The sequence below is a fragment of the Hypanus sabinus genome, chromosome 14 (assembly GCF_030144855.1).
Source record: "Hypanus sabinus isolate sHypSab1 chromosome 14, sHypSab1.hap1, whole genome shotgun sequence".
NCBI classification, from domain to species: domain Eukaryota; kingdom Metazoa; phylum Chordata; class Chondrichthyes; order Myliobatiformes; family Dasyatidae; genus Hypanus; species Hypanus sabinus.
This window is the reverse complement of record NC_082719.1, coordinates 76,419,174-76,438,254: the sequence shown is the minus strand read 5'-3', so window position 1 is coordinate 76,438,254 and position 19,081 is coordinate 76,419,174. Positions and strand designations below refer to the sequence as shown.

The following is a 19,081-nucleotide window of genomic DNA, read 5'->3' as shown; positions in this document are numbered from 1 at the left end:
CGACCTAGTTTGTATGTTTGATGTCAAAGTTCCAGAAAGGTTTTCCACTCTGAGCGCCATCATGGCAAGAAATTAACAAGAGGGAAAAGTAAGCAATTCAAGGAGGTTTGAAGTCGAGGCCTGATTTCTGAGAATCCAGGTTCAAGGACTGGACATCCAAAGGCAGTCTGTCTTGGGATTGGAGGCCTGTTTGGATGTGTGGGTGGGAGGGATGGGAAAAGGGCTTGTTTAGCTGTTGTCTAGTTTTGTTTTTGTTGCTGCTTGTGTTGTTCAGTGAAATAATGTGAGCATACTATGTTGGCGCTAGAATGCATGGCGATACTTGTGGGTTGTTTGCATTAATAACCAGCATGCTTGGATAATACAAATAGCACATTTCACTGTATATTTTGATGTGCAAGCGATAAATCTGAATCTGAGTTTTCCTGGAGGGGGGAAGTGTAACAACAACTTCATGGACTTGTGCAAGTCCCTAGACCATGATTGCTTAAATTGCTGAAGGAGCCCTGACTCTTCAGGACCCTTGCTGCGTGTGAACTGCTCCTCTTTGCAGAATAACTGCAGCAAAAGGTCTCAAACGTTGGAGAGCTTGGCTACAAAGAAATCAAGCCCAATTGTGTGGACCTGCTGGAAGTGAATGCACGGTGGGAAGCCTATCATTGCAGCAAAGCAGCTCAGCTACAACTTTGTAAATAACTAGTTGGGTGTCACATGGAATATTGTGAACAGTTGTGATGCCACACTTTAAGGAAGTTATGAAGAACTTGACCATGATGATGCCAGAGATAATGAACATTATTTATGCAAAGTGATTGAAAAGGCAAGGACTATGCTTCTTAAAATAAAGAAGAGTAAATGGTAACCATTTTGAGGTTATCTTGAGGATGAATGTAAGAATTTAATAAACAGAAGAAGGAAGAGGCTAATACAGCTCAGATTTCAGAGATCTGAGATCTTTACAAGAGGTTCAATTGTTGTTCAGAATAGGGAAGAAATGTCATCTACGTGACTCTGACTGTGGAATAATTGTTGGTGCCAGACTGGCCAGTTTGAGTATCTCAGAAATTGCTGATCTCCTGGGATTTTCTTGCATAACAGTCTCTAGAATTTACAGAAAATGGTGCAAATAAAAACAAATCAGAAGAAAAAAAAAACAAGATTCAGCGAGCAGCAGTTCTGTGGGCAGAAGCACCTTGTTAATGAGAGAGGTCAGAGGAGAACAACCAGACTGGTTCAATCTGACAGGAAGGTAACTAACTCAAATAACTATACGTCATGACAGTGTTGTGCAGAAGAGCATCTCTGAACACAGCATGTCAAACCTTGGTGGATAGGCTACAGCAGCAGAAGAACATGAACATACACTTTCTGGCCACTTTACAGGAGGTACATATGAAAGTGGCCACTGAGTGTAAATGGATCTGGATGGCCTAGTGTACAATTTTCAAAAGACTAGCAATTAAGCAAGCTATAATTCATCCAAAAGTAGGGAGGTTGTGCTCTAGAAACACGGTATTAGTGTGACCATATCTGGTGGTCTGTGTACAGAGTTGATCATCGTATTTAAAGATGCTAATGAATTAGAAACAGTTCAGAATGGGTTTACCAGATTGATATTTGGAAGAGGTAGGTTACTTTATGAGAAAGGGTTGGATAAAGCTTGTGTAGGTGGAGTGAATCTTTTGAATAGGCTGCCCAAGAGGAATTTAGAGGTTCATTCTGAGTATATTCAAGATCAAATTAATAGTTTTTTTAGATACCCTCTGATTCTCTTAGTATTGAGTTTCTTCTTCTTAACCCCGTAACCCTTACTGGGACATATTCCGCCAATAGTAGTGCACCAGTGTTCTGTTGTGGACCAGTCTTTCAAGGCTTGGTGTAGCCCATTTAGATTGTCTTATAGGCGAAGATCCTTCCTCTCCCAGGGATAAGATCTTTGGAGCTTCTGTTGGCGTTTTTGTAGAACTGGGTTTTTATGGAATGGGGTTGCTAGCCCCATGCCGAACCTTTCTCTTTTCACAGCTGGGCTTGGGACCATCTAAGGTGGATTTGATATTGAGTTTGTTCAAAGAAAGTGATGCTGATGTAAAAAGAACTATTGTGAGCTTATTGAATATAAGGGCTGACATGATGTTGAATGGTGTGCTCTGGCTTCTTATATTATTATTGTCATTTTTTAGAGCAGATAAAATGTCATTACTACTCAACCTGACCTGTTTGACTCTAAACACAGTAATATGGTTGCCTTTCTTCAATGTTCTAATAAGGTACTCTATATCAAACTGATATATAAAATCATGGAGGGCAAACCGAGACGGACCCTTCTCTACATTAACTAGAGCTCTGGATGCAGAAAGCAACAAAAGTTTACCTGGTTCAGTCAGCACTATAAACTCTTCCTCATTAACATCTGGATCAAACTTTTGGACCTCTGTTCAACAGAACTGTGCAAAAATAAGAGCTGCATGAGTTTTTTACTACTGTCTTGCAGGCAATTAGGAATGGGCATTAAATACTAGTTTTATCAGTGAATGTGACTTGATAAACAAATTAATTAGAAGTACAAGAACATGTATATGTAAATTATTTACAGTGTTACAGACTGAGTTCTCATTGTTTAAGCTGTTGTGTGTTTAACCCAAAAGGATCTTATTTTGGGTTTAGAGTTTCTTATTCATCAAAATAATTATCTTTTATTTGGAATTGTTATTTGAAGAAGTTAGTTATTATATTAACTGATGTACTTCAACTATTTTCAGTTGAGACATTTGTTGTAATAACAGCTTAAGAATATCTTCTACAAGTTTTTGGGAAAACACATTTACAGTTGATAGCAAAATGGTTGATTTAGCAGAGCAGTTGCAGGTTCAGTTCAGAAACATATTAAACTCTATGCCTTATACAATGGTGCTATAAGATCTTTAATCAGCAAAAATGGATAGTCCGGCAATGCTCCCCAACTCTTCCTCCACTACACTGACAATTGCATTGCTGTTGCTACATGCGCCAGTGCTGAGCTCGTCAATTTCATCAATTTTGCCTCCACTGCCTTTAAATTCACTTGGTCCAAATCTGACACTTCCCTCTCATTTCTCAATTTCTCTCTATCTTAGTAGACAAACTGTCAACTGACATTTTGTTTATAAACCAACCGATTCCCGCTTCTTCCCACCCTGTTACCTGGAAAAATACTATTCTCAGTTCTTTTTTCTCTGCTGCATCTGTTCCTAGGATGAGGCTTTCCTTTCCAGGATATCAGAGATGTCACCTCAACTTAACAGTGATAGAGTTCCTCTTGTCTTTCCCAATCACCCCACGAGCCTTTGCATCCAACATACTGTATTATGCTCTGCAACTTCTGCCATCTTCAAAGAGACAAGGTATCTTACTACCAAACACATATTTATTCCCCCCGCAGCTCTTCACTTTCTGTAGGGATCGTTCCTTCTGTGATTTTCTTGTCTGTTCGTCCCTCCCAAACAACCTCCTTTCCTGGGACTTATCCCTGCAGATAGCCATTCACCTCCATTCAGGGCCCCAAATTGTCTTTCCAGATGAGGCAACACTTCACCTACAAATCTGCTGGGACTGTCTATTGTGCCCAGAGCAGTCTCCTCTACTTTGGTGAGACCTGTTGTAAATTGGGGTCTGCTTTGTTGAGCACCTCCGCTCCATCCACCAAAAGTGGAACTTAACACTGGTCAAAGATTTTAATTCTGATTCATATTCCCATTCTGACTTGTCGGTCCATTGCCTCCTCTTGTGCCATGATGAAGACCACTCAGTGTGGAAGACCAACACAATATATTTCCTCCGGGTAGCCTCCAACCTAATGGTATGAATATTGATTTCTCCTGATTTATATTAAAAAATCCTCTCCTCCTCCTCTCTTCTTCTATTCCCCACCCTGACCTTTTCCCTCTTCTCACCTGCCTATCACCTCCCTCTGGGTCCCCTCCTCCTTCCTTTTCTCCTATTGTCTGCTGTCCTTTCCTATGATATTCTTTCCTCTCCAGCCCTTTATCTTTCCCAACCTCCTGGCTTCTTTGATCACTTTCTAGCTAACCTCCTTCCCCTCTCCCTACCACCTTATTCGGGCATCTTCCCCCTTCCTTTCTAGTTCTGAAGAAGGGTCTTAGCCTGAAATTCAACTTTTTATCTCCATGGATGCTGCCTGAATTTGTGAGTTCCTCCAGCATTTTGTGTGTATGTGTAGCTCTTTGTCAAGTCTGTGATGGGCATGCAAGTAAACAATAATATATTTAGCACATGTGATAATAAAAATAGCCTTATTATATTGACATTAATGTATCAACCATAATTGCTTTGTCAAATGTGAAACTTTGAATTATACAGCTTGCTAGGACAGCAGCAGATGTTGGGAGGATAATTACGGAAGAAGCTGCCAGGTCAAAATTGTGTGTACACTTTGCTTATCATGCAGGGCAGCACCTGGCTACTCAGTCAGTTTGAACTTTTAGTATTGCAGAGGGAGACCTCACCAAATCCAAGCCTTGTGATTCACATCTGTAGAGGCAAAGAAAGCAACAGTGACATTAGGAAGAAATTTTATATATTTAAAAAAATCTTGACTGACACTTCACTGCTGAGCAAGTGCAGCAAGTCAGCCGTGCTTTATCGTAGATGAGGTCATTCATGTTAAAAGATCATTAGCCAAATTGCATAGAAGAATAGAGAAAATGGCCTTGGAAACTTATCCTGTTAGCCAACACCACTGAAAGGAGACATATCTAGTTAACAGGTTGTTTTGCTATGTTTTATGAGTGACCACACTCCATTGTTCTGACATTTTGGAATGCAAATATAAATCTTTAATAGACTACACCTTAAGAGCAAAATTAGATTATTATGAGAATTTGGCAATCTTCATTTTCAATTTTTTCAACACCAGATTTTATTTAATTACTTTTTTAAAACCTGAATTTGAATTCTGAAACTAATTGTTGAATACAAATCATTAACCCAGGCTTCCTGAATACCAGTCCAGTATGCTGAACATTAGAGGCTAAACAACTGTATTTAAGCTGTCTTTCACTGTCTGTTTGACAAATTGTCTGTTTTGTAGAAATATCTAAGTTCAAAATTCAAAGTTCTAATTTTATTATCAAAGTACATAAATGTCACCATATACAACCCTTAGATTCATCATCTTCTGGACATACTCAGCAAATTTATAGAACAGGATCCATGAGAGATCAATCAGAGTGCGGAAGACAGCAAACTGTGCAAATGCGCGCGTGCGCGCGCACACACATATATATATATTAATCAAGAACATGAGAAAATGAGATAGAGATCTTGAAATGTCATTGTTTACCTGGAGTATTGCATTATCAAATTAAAATAGGTATTAGAGACACACAATGGACTAAAATTGGAAGGAGACTAGACATAACTCTAGTGAAGTTACATGTCTGATTGCAGTTCTGAGATAAGTAAGGAAAAATGCAGAAGAGCAGACTGTAATCTTCCAATCAACCTTTAAAATGAAGGAGTAATAAGGTATTTGTAAACTTTAAAGCCTTGTTTTAAAAATTAGGAGCAAACGTAAATCCAGTTACAGCATACACATTGGATTAACCTCCAGGAAAGCTTGGAGAATCAATTACATGCAACAAAATCAACAGTTACTCTTCAGTGTACAGATTAACTAATGGAAGCCAGCACATATTGGTGAAAACCAGACTGTGTTTAATTAACCTGATTGAGATATTTTGGTGACGTTGCAGACAGGGTTGATGAGGGCATTTGAATTAAAGCACTGTGCATGAACTCCTGAATGATGTTCAATGAAAGAACACACTAGGTGTCAACAGGGCTGTAGTTCATGGAATAAAAAAGGCAGAGTTAACATCAAATCAAATCAAGTTTAATTATCATTCAAACCATACATAGATATAGCTGAACAAGACAACATTCCTCTGTGGCCAAGGTGCAAACCACTCAAACTAGCAAACATTCAAAAATAGTGGGTAACATAATTCAAAATATCGAGCAAGGAAGAATATTCACATAAGAAAGACACACATAACCCAAGACCCTAAGCAACAATGTCCAACAATCGATGGTACTGTCTCTCAGCAATGTACAGACCTGTGCAATTCAGCCTGTCATTTCACTGCTCGAACATGGGAGGGCAGTACCGATGGACAAAGCCAGGCCCCAGCCAAGCTCAACCACGGTGTAGCGCTTCTGCATCCCTCACCTGGTCTGTAGCAGCAGGCAAGCCCTGAGGCTTGAAACCCAGTTCTCGCTACAGCCGAGGCTACACAGCTCCCATGTCGCCTGTTCCTCCACTAAGCCTGTGGCAACTTATATTATCAGTATCCAACAGAGTCTTGCGATTGCAAGTGAAATATCTGAGACAATCTCCCATGGGTTGTCTTGATGGGATATTTTAAATTCCCCAATATTGATTGGTATCTCCCAAGAGCAAGGGGTTTAGATAGGGTGGAGTTTGTTAGGTGTGTTCAGAAAGGTTTACTGACACAATATGTAGATAAGCCAACAAGAGGAGGGGCTGTACTTGATCTGGTATTGGGAAATGAACCTGGTCAGATGTCAGGTCTCTCAGTGGGAGAGCAGTCTGGAGATAGTGATCACAATTCTATCTCCTTTACCATAGCATTGGAGAGGGAAAGGAACAGACAAGTTAGGAAAGCGTTTAACTGGAGTGAGGGGAAATATGAAGCTATCAGGCAGGAACTTGGAAGCATAAATCGGAAACAGATGTTCTCAGGGAAACGTACAGAAGAAATGTGGCAAATGTTCAGGGGATATTTGTGTAGCGTTCTGCATAGGTACATTCCAGTGAGGCAGGGAAAGGATGGTAGAGTACAGGAACTATGGTAAACAAAGGCTGTTGAAAATTTAGTTAAAAAGAAAAGAAAAGCTTACAAAAGTTCAAAAAAATGAGGCAATGAAATAGATTTAGGAGATTGAGGCTAGCAGGAAGGAGGTTAAGAAAGAAATTAGGAGAGCCAGAAGGAGCCATGAGATGGCCTTGGCGAGCAGGATTAAGGAAAATGCCAAGGCATTCTATAAGTATGTGAAGAGCAAGAGGATAAGGTGTGAGAGAATAAGACCAATCAAGTGTGGCAGTGGATAAGTGTGTATGGAACCCGAGGAGATGGCAGAGGTACGTAATGAATACTTTGCTTCAGTATTCACTACGGAAAAAGCCCTTTGATGAGTGTAAGAATGACTTACAGAAGACTGAAAATCTTGAGCATATAGACATTAAGAAAGAGGATGTACTGGAGGTTTTGGAAAGCATCAAGTTTCATAAGGCACTGGGACCGGACGAGATATACCGGCTACTGTGGGAGGCAAGGGAGGAGAATGCTGAGCCTCTGGCAAAGATCTTTGTATCATCAATGGGGACGGGAGAGGTTCCAGAGGATTGGAGGGTTACAGATGTTATTTCTTATTCAAGGAAGGGAGTAGAGATAACACAGGAAATTATAGACTGGTGAATCTTACTTCAATAGTTGGTAAGTTGATGGAGAAGATCCTGACAAGCAGGAATTATGAATGTTTGGAGAGGTATAATATGATTAGGAATAGTCAGCATGGCTTTGTCAAAGGCAGGTCATGCCTTACAAGCCTGGCTGAATTTTTTGACAATGTGACTAAACACATTGATGAAAGTAGAGCAGTGACGAAAGTAGATGCAGTGTATATGGATTTCAGCAAGGCATTTGACAAGGTACCCCATGCAAGACTTACTGAGAAAGTAAAGAGGCATGGTATCCAAGGGGACCTTGCTTTGTAGATCCAGAATTGGCTTGCCCACAGAAGGCTAAGGGTGGTTGTAGACGGGTCATATTCTGCACAGAGGTTAGTCACCAGTGGTGTGCCTCAGGGATTTGTTCTGGGACCCCTGCTGTTTGAGATTTTTATAAATGACCTGGATGAGGAAGTGGAGGGATGGGTTATTGAATTTGCTGATGACAAAGATTGGAGGTGTTGTGGATAGAGTGGAGGGCTGTCAGAGGTTACAGTGATAGGATGCAAAACTGGGATGAGAAATGGCAGATGGAGTTCAACCCAGATATGTGTAAGGTGGTTCATTTTGGTAGGTCAAATATGATGTCAGAATATAGTATTAATGGTAAGACTCTTGGCAGTATGGAGGATCGTAGGGATCTTGGAGTCCGAGTCCATTGGACACCCAAAGCTGCTGTGCAGGTTGACTGTGTGGTTAAGATGTTGTGTGGTGCATTGGCCTTCATCAACTGTGGGATTGAGTTCAAGAGCCGAGAGGTAATGTTGCAGCTATTTAGGACCCTGGTCAGAGCTCTCTTGGAATACTATGCTCAGTTCTGGTCACTTCACTACAGGAAGGATGTGGGAACAATAGAAAAGGTGCAGAGGAGATTTACAAGTATAACGTGCTGTAAGGATTCACTGCTAATGTAATGGCTTCTCTGTAATGTTCACTGCTGAGATAACGGTTTCTCTGTAGCAGCAATGTTTGTTTGGGTTATGGCTGGAGATAACAGGACTGTGGTATACATATTAGCCAAGCAGGAGATCGTTGCTCTGTCTTGTGAATCTGGAAGGAGACCTTTCATGGTCCTTGGTCGAGGCGAGATGAGGGGGAAGACACGTGTGTAGAAAGCTGGTAGACGACCGGGCGGAGTGGATTGGGATCTGAGGGCCCAAAGTTTGGCAACGCTTGGAGGAGATCGATGGTGGAAGAATGGCAATTTCATGAGCTCCAACGTGCACTTTTGACTTTTCCATGATTTCCTTTTTTTAAAATTTTCAATGCTAACCCTATATTCAGATTAAGATTCATAAAGTTCAATCATTTAATTGCATATGGTGTACTGTCTGATACTTTGCATTGTGGGTTTGTAACTGGGGGAACATTACACAGCATCCACACAAACGTGATTTCTCAGTTTGGTGGGGCTAGAGGCTGTTTTCCCCTAGATGAACTCGAGCTGGCCGAGCCTGAGGGTTACTCAAGAATGTTGCCTGGATTGGCGAACATGCCTTATGAGAATAGGTCGAGTGAACTTGGCCTTTTCACCTTGGAGTAACGGAGGATGAGAGGTGAACTGACAGAGGTGTATAAGATGAGAGGCATTGATTATGTGGATAGTCAGAGGCTTTTTCCCAGTGCTAAAATGGCTAACACAAGAGGGCACAGTTTTAAGGTACTGGGAAATAGGTACAGAGGAGATGTCAGGGGAAATTTTTTTTTACACAGTGGGTGGTGAGTGTGTGGAATGGGCTGCCGGTGACGGTGGTGAAGGCAGACACAATAAGGTGTTTTAAGAGACTCCTGGATAGGTACATGGAGCTTAGAAAAATAGAGGGCTATGGTAACCCAAGGTAATTTCTAAAGTAAGTATATATTTGGCACACCATTGTGGGCCAAAGGGAATGTATTGTGCTGTAGGTTTTCTATGTTTCTATGGTTATACTGCAGCTATTCTGATGCATCTGAGTAACAGGCAGCAACACGGACTGCAACCAGGTCAGCTTCTCTGAACCAAAACTGGTATCCCGACTGGCTCCTTCGACACCTCTGCCAGCTCCATTGCAGTTACCAGTGCAGCTACTCCGATCAATGAGCAACTCATTGATGAAGCAACCCTGCAGTACCTGATGTTGCAACATGCCAAATAAAATGACTTCAGGACTAAAAAATTAGTTGATTTTTTGTACTGGAGAATGGTAGACAATGCTGTGCGGATGAGATTTCTTTTGAGGTTGCTGTTTCTGATGTATGTTAATGACAGATTAGAGAGGACAGGAATGCTTTTAAAATTTACTAGTAATGGAAAACTCAATGTAAAATGACAGACTTAAGCTTGCGGAATAAGCAGACATGTGGCAGGGCTAAATGTCTGAGAATGTGAGTTGAAAACTGAGATGATTGGCAAAAAATCTTTCATGTCCTGTGTGGTTGTATTTGCCTAGTGAAAGCAAATTTAGTTATGACATTAAAAAGAGAATTAAATGAAAACAAAATATTGCAAGACTACAGGGCGCTGGTGGAGAATAAAGCTAGCTGGATTACTCTTACAGCAAGCCAACACAGATCAAAGCATTTGACGGTCTCCCATGCAGTTGTCATTCTCTTGGTCATTGTATGAATAAGTAATTTTTTGACCTTTTTGGAAAGGGGTTATATTCTCAAAATGTTAAGTCTTGTCTTTTGTCGCTCTGCATTTGGTTCACAACATTAAAGCATTGCATCTTGCGGCCAAAGTCAGCTCACAATTCAGTTGAAGTGCCTGTCGTTATTTTCTTAATTTTTTTTATATGCCACATGTTCTTTGCAAAGCAAGTGACATCAGCTAAATATCACAGTTGGCATAGTTACATCTGAGAGATTCCATCACCTCTGTGTCATTCTGGAAAGCTTTCCTTATTCTTGAGCTTTCCTGATTAATGGTTGTCTGCTACTGGCTCAATTATAAGAGACAAATTCCTCCAATACTGAGTGCATCATCAACACAAGCTGATCTGTTTTGCCATATTTTGCATGAGTTTTGTGGCAGAAGCACTGAAGAGGAAGATTAAGGGCTGACTTTGTAAAAGTATCAATAGTTTGTCAGAACAAGTAGGGCAAAGGAAAATGTGAATAAACTGAGAAGAAAGTGAGCATGACCTTGCCGTTCTTACCACCGGTTTTATTGACTTGTATTTTGTTTAGTGGGAATAAGCTAGAGATGGAGAAAATAGGAGGAGGAGAAGGTCATTTGGCCCTTTGAGCTGACAAAGCCATTTAATGCTAATTATACAAATTCAAAATTCATAGAATATTAATTATTAAAGTATATATACCATATACAACTTTAAAATTTGCCTTGTTGCAGGCAGCCACAAAACAAAGAAACACAATGGAACCTACAAAAACCCCACACAACACGGACTGTCAGACACCCGATGAGCGAAAATAAAACGACAACAAATCTGCAGACAATAAAAAAAAGTAGACAACTAACACACAGAAAAGGAATTGTAGAGTCCTTGAAAGTGAGTCCACAGCCATGGAACCAGTTCAGTGCTGTAGCCAGTCCTGGACCCTGTTGGCTTCAGAGTCAATTCAGTGCTGAGACGAGTAAAGCCTCATGGAGTAGTGAGCTGAATCGTAAATTTAGTAAGCTGAATTTAGTAAAGCCTCATGGAGAAGTGAGTAGTGAACTGAGTAGTTCATCCTTCAACTTTGGCCTCAGTGCCTTGATCATTTTAATCTGGTTCATTGTTTAAATCGATTAAACTTTGGTTCGTTTTTTGCTCCCAGGCCCCAATTCAGCTCCGACAATGGGCGATACGGCAGTACCTGCATTCTCGAGAGTCCTTTCGCTGAATCCTTCAAGATGCTGCAAAAACGCTGGATTGTTCAGCCTGTTCAAAAGCACAACTCCCAAAGGGAAATTACAGGCTGCAGATTGCATTGATCGTTGTCCAAAAAAAGTACATTCAGTGGTAGCTGTGCCTGCTTTCTCTCTATATCCTTGGTCTCCGTTAGCCTTTTGAACTATTCAAATTTATTTATCAATTTGAACTCAGCTGACTTGTGTAGTGGAGAATTTCACAAGTTCATCTCTCTTTGGTGAAGGCACTTCTTCTCATCTTAATCCTGAATGGCATAACTTGTAGCCTTAAGTGCTGACTCCCTGCTTGTGGACTTGATCAACATCAGGAACATCCTTCCTGTGTTTTACCTGCAGTCCGCCAGGTTTTTGTGTTTCAGTGAGGTTCCCTCCTATTCCAGTTTTTAAAGATTAGATTTATTTGTCACGTGCATCAAAATACATTGTGAAATATGTTGTTTGCATCAAATTAAATCAGCGAAGATTGTTCTGTGTGCTTCTGGCACCAGTTTAGCATGCCACATCTTAGTAACCCTAACCATGCACCTTTGGAATGTGGGAGGAAACCAGAGTATACAGAGGAAACTCGCGTAGTTATGAGGAGAATGTACAAACTCCTTTATAGACAGAGGTGCAAATTGAACTCCAGTGGGTGATTTCTGTAAAGCGATTGACTAACCACTATGCTACCATGCTTCACATTCTAGGAGGTATAAGCACAGTCACTCCAATCTCCCTTCATGGGTTGGTACTGTTAGTCCAGGAGCCAATCTGGTGAACACTTTGCTGGAATTTCTCCATTGCAAGACCGCACTTCTTCAGATAAGGCAACTTAAACTCCGCACTATACTCAAGATATGTTATTACCAATGCAGTTCCTACACTTCACTCCACTCATTATGAAAATCGACATACTATGTGCTCTGTTAACTGCTTGCTTTACCTGCATACTAGCTTTCAACAACTGATGTACTAGTACACCCAGATGTTGTTTCACCTATCCTTAAGTGTCTACTTTCTTATTCATCTGCATCATATCGTATCTCCTTGTCTAACTCACACTGGAGCTTCTCCTTGTCCTCCTCCACAGCTCTTACTCCCACCCAGATTTGTGCTTTTATTACTTTTAAGTCCCCTCAACTAAATCATTAATATATACTGTGAATAGCTGTAGTCCTGTCACTGAGCCTGTGAGTTCCCTGTTAGCAGAATATCACCCTCGGTTCCCATGTGCTTTACTTCTCCATACTAATTTCATATGAAAGTCCTTGTCGCAAGTTTTCTGAAAGCCCAGTAAGGTTTTTGAATTTCTGCAACTCTCCCACAATGTTCTTTTCTGCTATTAATCTCCTCATATAACTCTTCATTGGTGATGGAATCATTACATGGAAGATTTCAAGGAATCATTAAAGTAACAGAGCATCCAATTTCTAGGTCTTGCTGTAGTTTTACTCTTTGCACAGCTTCTCTCCTGTCTGCATTTAGAATTCACGATTTAGAAGATGCTGGCAGTCCTCTGTGTTGTGCCCAGTAAATAGCATAGTGGCATCTGTTTTCATAATAGTGAATGAATTGTATGTGCAGTTTTTGACAATTGATATAGTCATGTGGAGAATGAGATTAATTTCTTTCAGTGCTCCCTTTTTGAATGCAATTTAATTTTAAGCTTCAAGGTTTTTATAAGCTTCTAGAATGCCGTTGCTGTAAGATTATAGTATTAGTTTTTGGGAATGACAGCAACCTACATTTTACACATGTGATTGGTCCCTCAAACTTACTCGACAGTGTGTATAATTTTTATTGGCTAGAATTTTTATTGGTTAATCTATTTTGGAGATGATTGGCTCTGTTTATTAATACAGCTATCTGGAAATAGTGAATAGTTTAGGTTTTAAAGTTAAGAATTTAGAAAAACCTGAATATTGTTTGTTTAATACATTTTTAAAGGTCAGACTTCAATTCATTGGAAAAATACTGCTTAGTGGTTCATATGGAGGAGGGGAATTGACTGGATGGATACGTAGAGCATTGATGGGGAGATGGAAAGCAAATTATTGGAGGAAAAAAAAGCTCCTCAACCTTAAACGATATGATAGGTAATTTTGCACACGTTGCAGGACTGTTGTCTAGCATGCATATAAAAGATCTGGAATTAGGAATGGAAGAAACTATCAAAATCTTCTGTTTACTAAAATGTGTGCAGCTCACAGTTTACTATTGCATCAAAGTACGGTTGGGAGGAAATGTTCTATATTTTCAAAAGTGGCTTATTATTTTAAATAAAAAGTTCTTAAGTTAAAAATGCAATATATTAGTTAGATTCTTGTGCATATTGAGTTTGTCAGAAATAAGCAGTAGTATTTTACACTGCTCCCTAGCACCACAACTTCAGCTTTGGCAAATTCATTTCATATGCTACAGTTGGGACTTCTTTTGTGCTAATGTAATAGTGTGGTGATTTGCAGTTACAACATTAATATTTAAAGCTGAGAAATGCTAGCAGAGGTCATTTAAAGGACACTGTACATTTGCCTTATATAGTTCTACTATCTTAGCTAAAATTGCTCAAGGATTTTTAAAATGTTAATTTAAACTGCCATTTTCATTATTGATATATTTTAAAAAGTCTTAACTCTAGTTACAGAACCATATGGACATAAACTGCTCAGATAGCAGTGGTCTCAAAATGCTAATTCTGGTAGAATGAAGAGACACAGAAGGAAGGTTAATGGTGTTTGGTTTATTACTGTCCATGTACTAAAACACAGTGAAATGCTTTCGTTTGCATATCATCTAGATAGATCATTCAGTGGAAAAGTACACCAAAGAAGGGATGCTCTTTCTCAGCAGCATCTTTTAAAAAAAAAAGTAAAATGTTTACTTAATTTTGTTTAGAATTAACTTTAGGATCAGAAAAGAATCAATTATTAGTTTGATATTCTATGTTTGTATTCATACAGGAAGAACTGGGGTACTTAACTCCTGTTCATTTCACTCGGGTATAAATATGGTGTTTACGGCATGGTTAATGACACTTCACACTAAGTAATAGGCAAATAGAGGCTGTTAGGACACAATCAAAGCTAGGTAGCATTTTATCTAATATATAAACAGTTCCACTGTGATAAAATCAACATAATTTTAACCCTGGGGATCAGTAAATGTAGAAAGACATAAATCAGAAAAGCATTAAATCTTGTTGTAGTCCTCCCAGCATTTAACTATATACTTGCATTTGATAGGCCACGTGGGTTAAATGGGAACAATTTGTCATTAGATCAAACAGTGAAAACAATCTGTACAGAAGATTCTGCAGTTTAAAAGATTTAAATTTTTGCCCTTTCAAGGTTTGATTTGGCTGCACAATGCATAGTACTGGAAGCATAATTAAGTGCTTTTGCCAAGCATCATTTAATTAAAAGAAGTTTGACAAGCAAGTTGCATGTCAATATTATTCTTTTCAATAATATTTGTTTTGCATGGAATTTTGACTAAATTTAAGTACCAAATACATGATCCATTGACAAAATGAAAAACATTGATTCTATCTGAAAATTGTAAAACAAATGTTATGCATGTAAATTTTTGGTGAGACCTTTATTTGCGGTTTCAAATAAATTAATGTTTTTGTGGTACAAAATTCATCAACTTAAAGAATGTGTGTTGTCTTTTTAATTGGCTGGTACTTCGCCCAAATATTTAGGTAGAATACCTGGTTAATTTTAATATATTTAAGAACTAATTTTGATTTATACTTGTAATTAATTGCTTGGGCATTAATACCAGGGTACCTATCAAAAGTATTGCCAACCAATAATTTTGAAAGATGTTCTGTTGTTTTTAGGGTTACAAGCATCAATTCAATTATTCAGATATGTGTATATTCATATAAATAACAAGAAAGAATTACAAGTAAGAACTACTGAGTAATCTGAATTGTTAAGACTGAATTGTGGATGCATATTAAGACAAAGGGTTCCAATCAAATGAATAGGACTGACGCTGCACTAATTTCATCTTTTTTTGAACAAGCTTAGTGGAGTAATCTCTAAAGATGATGACGATTAATTGCACAGTTACTGTGTTTTATATCTGTAGCATTAATGCATTGAAATAATTATTCCCTGGAGTTAATACTTTTCTTTTTCTCTTTCTTCCCTCCACCATTTCTTTCTGTAGTTAAGAAAGCCAGCCTCAGGGGATCTCCAGGTAAGATTCCAGTATTGTTTCAAGAGCACAAATTCTTAGTCTGCTGTTGTATTTTGGTACTGTTACATTACACCAAACTGAGTTATTTTTGTAGAATAGTTTTTTTTAAATTAACCTTTGTACCATGGAGAGAAGGTTTGTGTAATTCTGATACGTTAAAATGCGGAGTGGATTAAATTTGTGCACTTATTTACTGTGAAAATTGGACTTCGATACTGCATTGTGGAATTAAATGCCATTGTACTCTAACTATAAATTGGAAATGTTTATGTAAAATTACTTGCTTTATGAAAATAAAAATGGAAACATCAAATTGCCACATAAGATCATAAGACATAGGAGCAGAATGAGGCCACTTGGCCCATCGAGTCTGCTCTGCCATTCCATCATGGCTGATCCTTGATGTCCTCATCACAGCCCCACTCCCTGGCCTTCTCTATGCAATCTTTAATGCTGTGGCCAATCAAGAAACTGTCAGTCTCCCCCTTAAATACACCCAAAGAATTGGCTCCCAGAGTTTCCTGTGGTAATAAAATCCACAAATTCACCACCCTCTGGCTGAAGAAATTTGTCTGTTTTAAATGGACGCTCCTCTATTCTGCTGTGCCCTCTTGTTCTAGCACCCCACCCCCACCATCTTTCCTTGGATAAGTAGCCCAAAACTGTTAACAGTACTCAAGGTGAAACCTCACCAGTACTTTATAAAGTCTCAGCATCTATCCCTGCTCTTGCATTCCAGACCGCTTGAAATGAATGCTAACATTGCATTTGCCTTCTGTACAACTGACTCAACCTGCAACTTAACCTTTAGGGTGTTCTGCACGAGGACTCCCAAATCCCTTTGCATCTTAGATTATTGGATGTTGTTCCCATTTAGAAAATAGTCTGCACATATATTTCTTCTACCAAAGTGCATGACTATACATTTTCCAACATTGTATTTTATTTGCCACTTTCTTGCCCATTCTCCTAATTTGTCTAAGTCCTTCTGCAGCCTTCCTGTTTCCTCAACACTACCTGCCCCTCCAGCAATCTTTATACCTGCAACTTTGGCAACAAAGTTCCATCAGCTACATCATAGTTATGCAGCATAAAAAGAAGTGGTCCCAACATCGACCCCTGCAGAACACCACTAGTCACTGGCAGCCAAGTAGAAAAGGATCCCTATATTCCCACTCATTGTCTTCTACCAATCATCCTGTGCTCTAACCATGTTAGTAACTTTCCTATAATACCATGTGCTCTTAAACTTGGCAAACAGTCTCATGTGGCACCTGTCAAAGGCCTTCTGAAAATATAAATATACAACACCCACTATATTCTTTTTATCTATCATACTTGCAATCTCCTCAAACAATTCTAGTAAGTTTGTGTGCCAAGATTTTCCCTTAAGGAAGCCATGCTAACTTTGTCCTATCTTGTCCGGTGTCACCAAGTACTCCATAACCTCATCCTTAACAATTGACTCCAACATCTTCCCAACCACTGAGCTCAGACTAACTGGTTTAGAATTTCCTTTCTGCTGCCTCTCTCTCTTTTTTTAAAGAGTGGAGTAACATTTGCAATTTTCCAATCCTCTGGCACCAAGCCAGAGTCCAATGATTTTTGAAAGATCATTACTAATTCCTGCACTATCTCTCCTGCTTCCTCTTTCAGAACCCTAGGCTGCAGCTCATCTGCTCAGGGTAACTTGTGTACCCTTAAGTCTTTTAGCTTTTTGAGCACCTTCTCCCTTGTAATAGTAATTGCACTCAGTTCTCTTCCCTCGCACCCTTCAAAACCTGGTACATTGCTAGTATCTTCCATGGTGAAGATTGATGCAAAATACTCATTTTGTTCATCTGCTATCTCCTTGTCCCCCGTTATTATTTCTCCGACCTCATTTTCAAGTGGTCCTATATCCACTTTCCTCTTTTTTTTATACCTGAGAAAGCTTTTACTATCCACCATGATATCATTTGGTATCATGCTTTCATATTTCATCTTTTCCCTCCTAATGTTTCTTTTAGTTGCTTTCAGTAGGTCTTTATAAGTTTCACAATCTTCTATCTTTCCACTGATTTTGCTTTGTTCTATTCCCTTTCTTTTGCTTTTACATTAGCTTTGACTTCCTTTGTCAGCTGTAGCTGTACTACTTTGCCATTTGCGTATTTCTTTGTTTTTGCAATGCATCTAACCTGCACCTTCCTCATTTTTCCCAGAAACTCAACCCATTGCTGCTCTGCTATCATCCCTCCCTGCATCTCCTTCCAATTTACTTTGGCCAACTCTTCTCTTGCACTATCATTGTCACATCTTTCTAATGTTTTGATGCCATTCTTTACCAACAGAGCCATACCACCCCCTGTGCCTACCTTCCTATCCCAACGATATAACGTGTAACCTTGGATGTTCAGCTCCCAACTACAACCATCCTTCAGCCACGATTTGATGATGGCCACAACATCATACCCTACAATCTGTAAAATGTAACAAGATCATTCATTTTATTTCTTATTCTCCGTGCACTGAGATATAACACTTCTAGTACTCTATTTGTTACCCTTTTTGATTATGCATCCCTAATACACTGATACCACACTGGCTGCAATTTTGTCCTATTCTGAGTCCCTTCACTCTGGTTCCCATCCCTCTGTCAAATTAGTTTAAACAGTTCTAGCAAACCTGCCTCTGAGAATATTGGTCCCCTTGGGTTCAGGTCCAACCTGTCCCTTTTGAACAGGTCATACTTAACCCAGAAGAGATTCCAATGATTCAAGAATCTGAAGCCCTGCGCCCTGCACCAGCTTCTCAGTCACACGTTTATCTACCAAATCATCCTGTTTCTATCCTCACTGACATGTGGCACAGGCAGCGATCTAGAAATTACTACCCAGGAGGTCCTGCTTCTCAGCTTCCACCTGGTTCTCTAAATTCTCTCTTCAGGGCTTCTTTGCTTTCCTTCCTATGTCATTGATTCCAATATGTGCCAAGACATCTGGCTGCTCTCCCTCCCCCTCCAAATGCTGTGAACATGATCAGAGACATCCCTGACCCTGGCACCTGGGAGGCAACATGCCATCTGGCCGTCCCGTTCAAGTCCACAGAATCTTCTGTCTATTCCTCTAAACTGTTGAGTCCCCTATCACTAATGTTCCCTTCTTCTCCCCCTTTCTCTTCTGCACCACAGACCCATGCCAGTGCCAGTAACCTGGTCTCTGTGGCATTCCCCTGGGAGGACATCTTCCACAACAGTATACTCATTATTGAGGGGAATGGCCACAGGAGTGCTCTGCACTGACTGACTATTTGACTTTCCATTCCTTCTGTTGACAGTCACCCAGCTATGTGCTTCCTGCAGCTTAGGGGTGACTACTTCCTTCTATCTCCGATCAATGATCTTCTCACTCTCCTGTACAAGCTTAAGGTCATTCAGCTGCTGCTTTAGAACCCTGACACTGTCTTCAAGGAGCGGCAGCTGGATGCACTTTAGGCAGATGTAGTTCTGTGGGAGTCTCTGGGTCCTTCAGGAT

General features: G+C 39.7%; 1 protein-coding gene across 3 annotated transcripts in view; it reads left to right on the top strand.

Moving 5' to 3' along the window:
• LOC132404887 (protein unc-13 homolog B-like) overlaps positions 1 to 19,081 on the top strand; it is a 439,816-nt gene that overhangs the window by 43,824 nt on the left and 376,911 nt on the right. For all 3 annotated transcript variants that reach the window (XM_059989454.1, XM_059989453.1, XM_059989452.1), the window contains exon 2: positions 15,540 to 15,569. In XM_059989454.1, the coding sequence (XP_059845437.1) occupies positions 15,540 to 15,569 (30 nt within the window). The remainder of the gene's footprint in view (positions 1 to 15,539; positions 15,570 to 19,081) is intronic.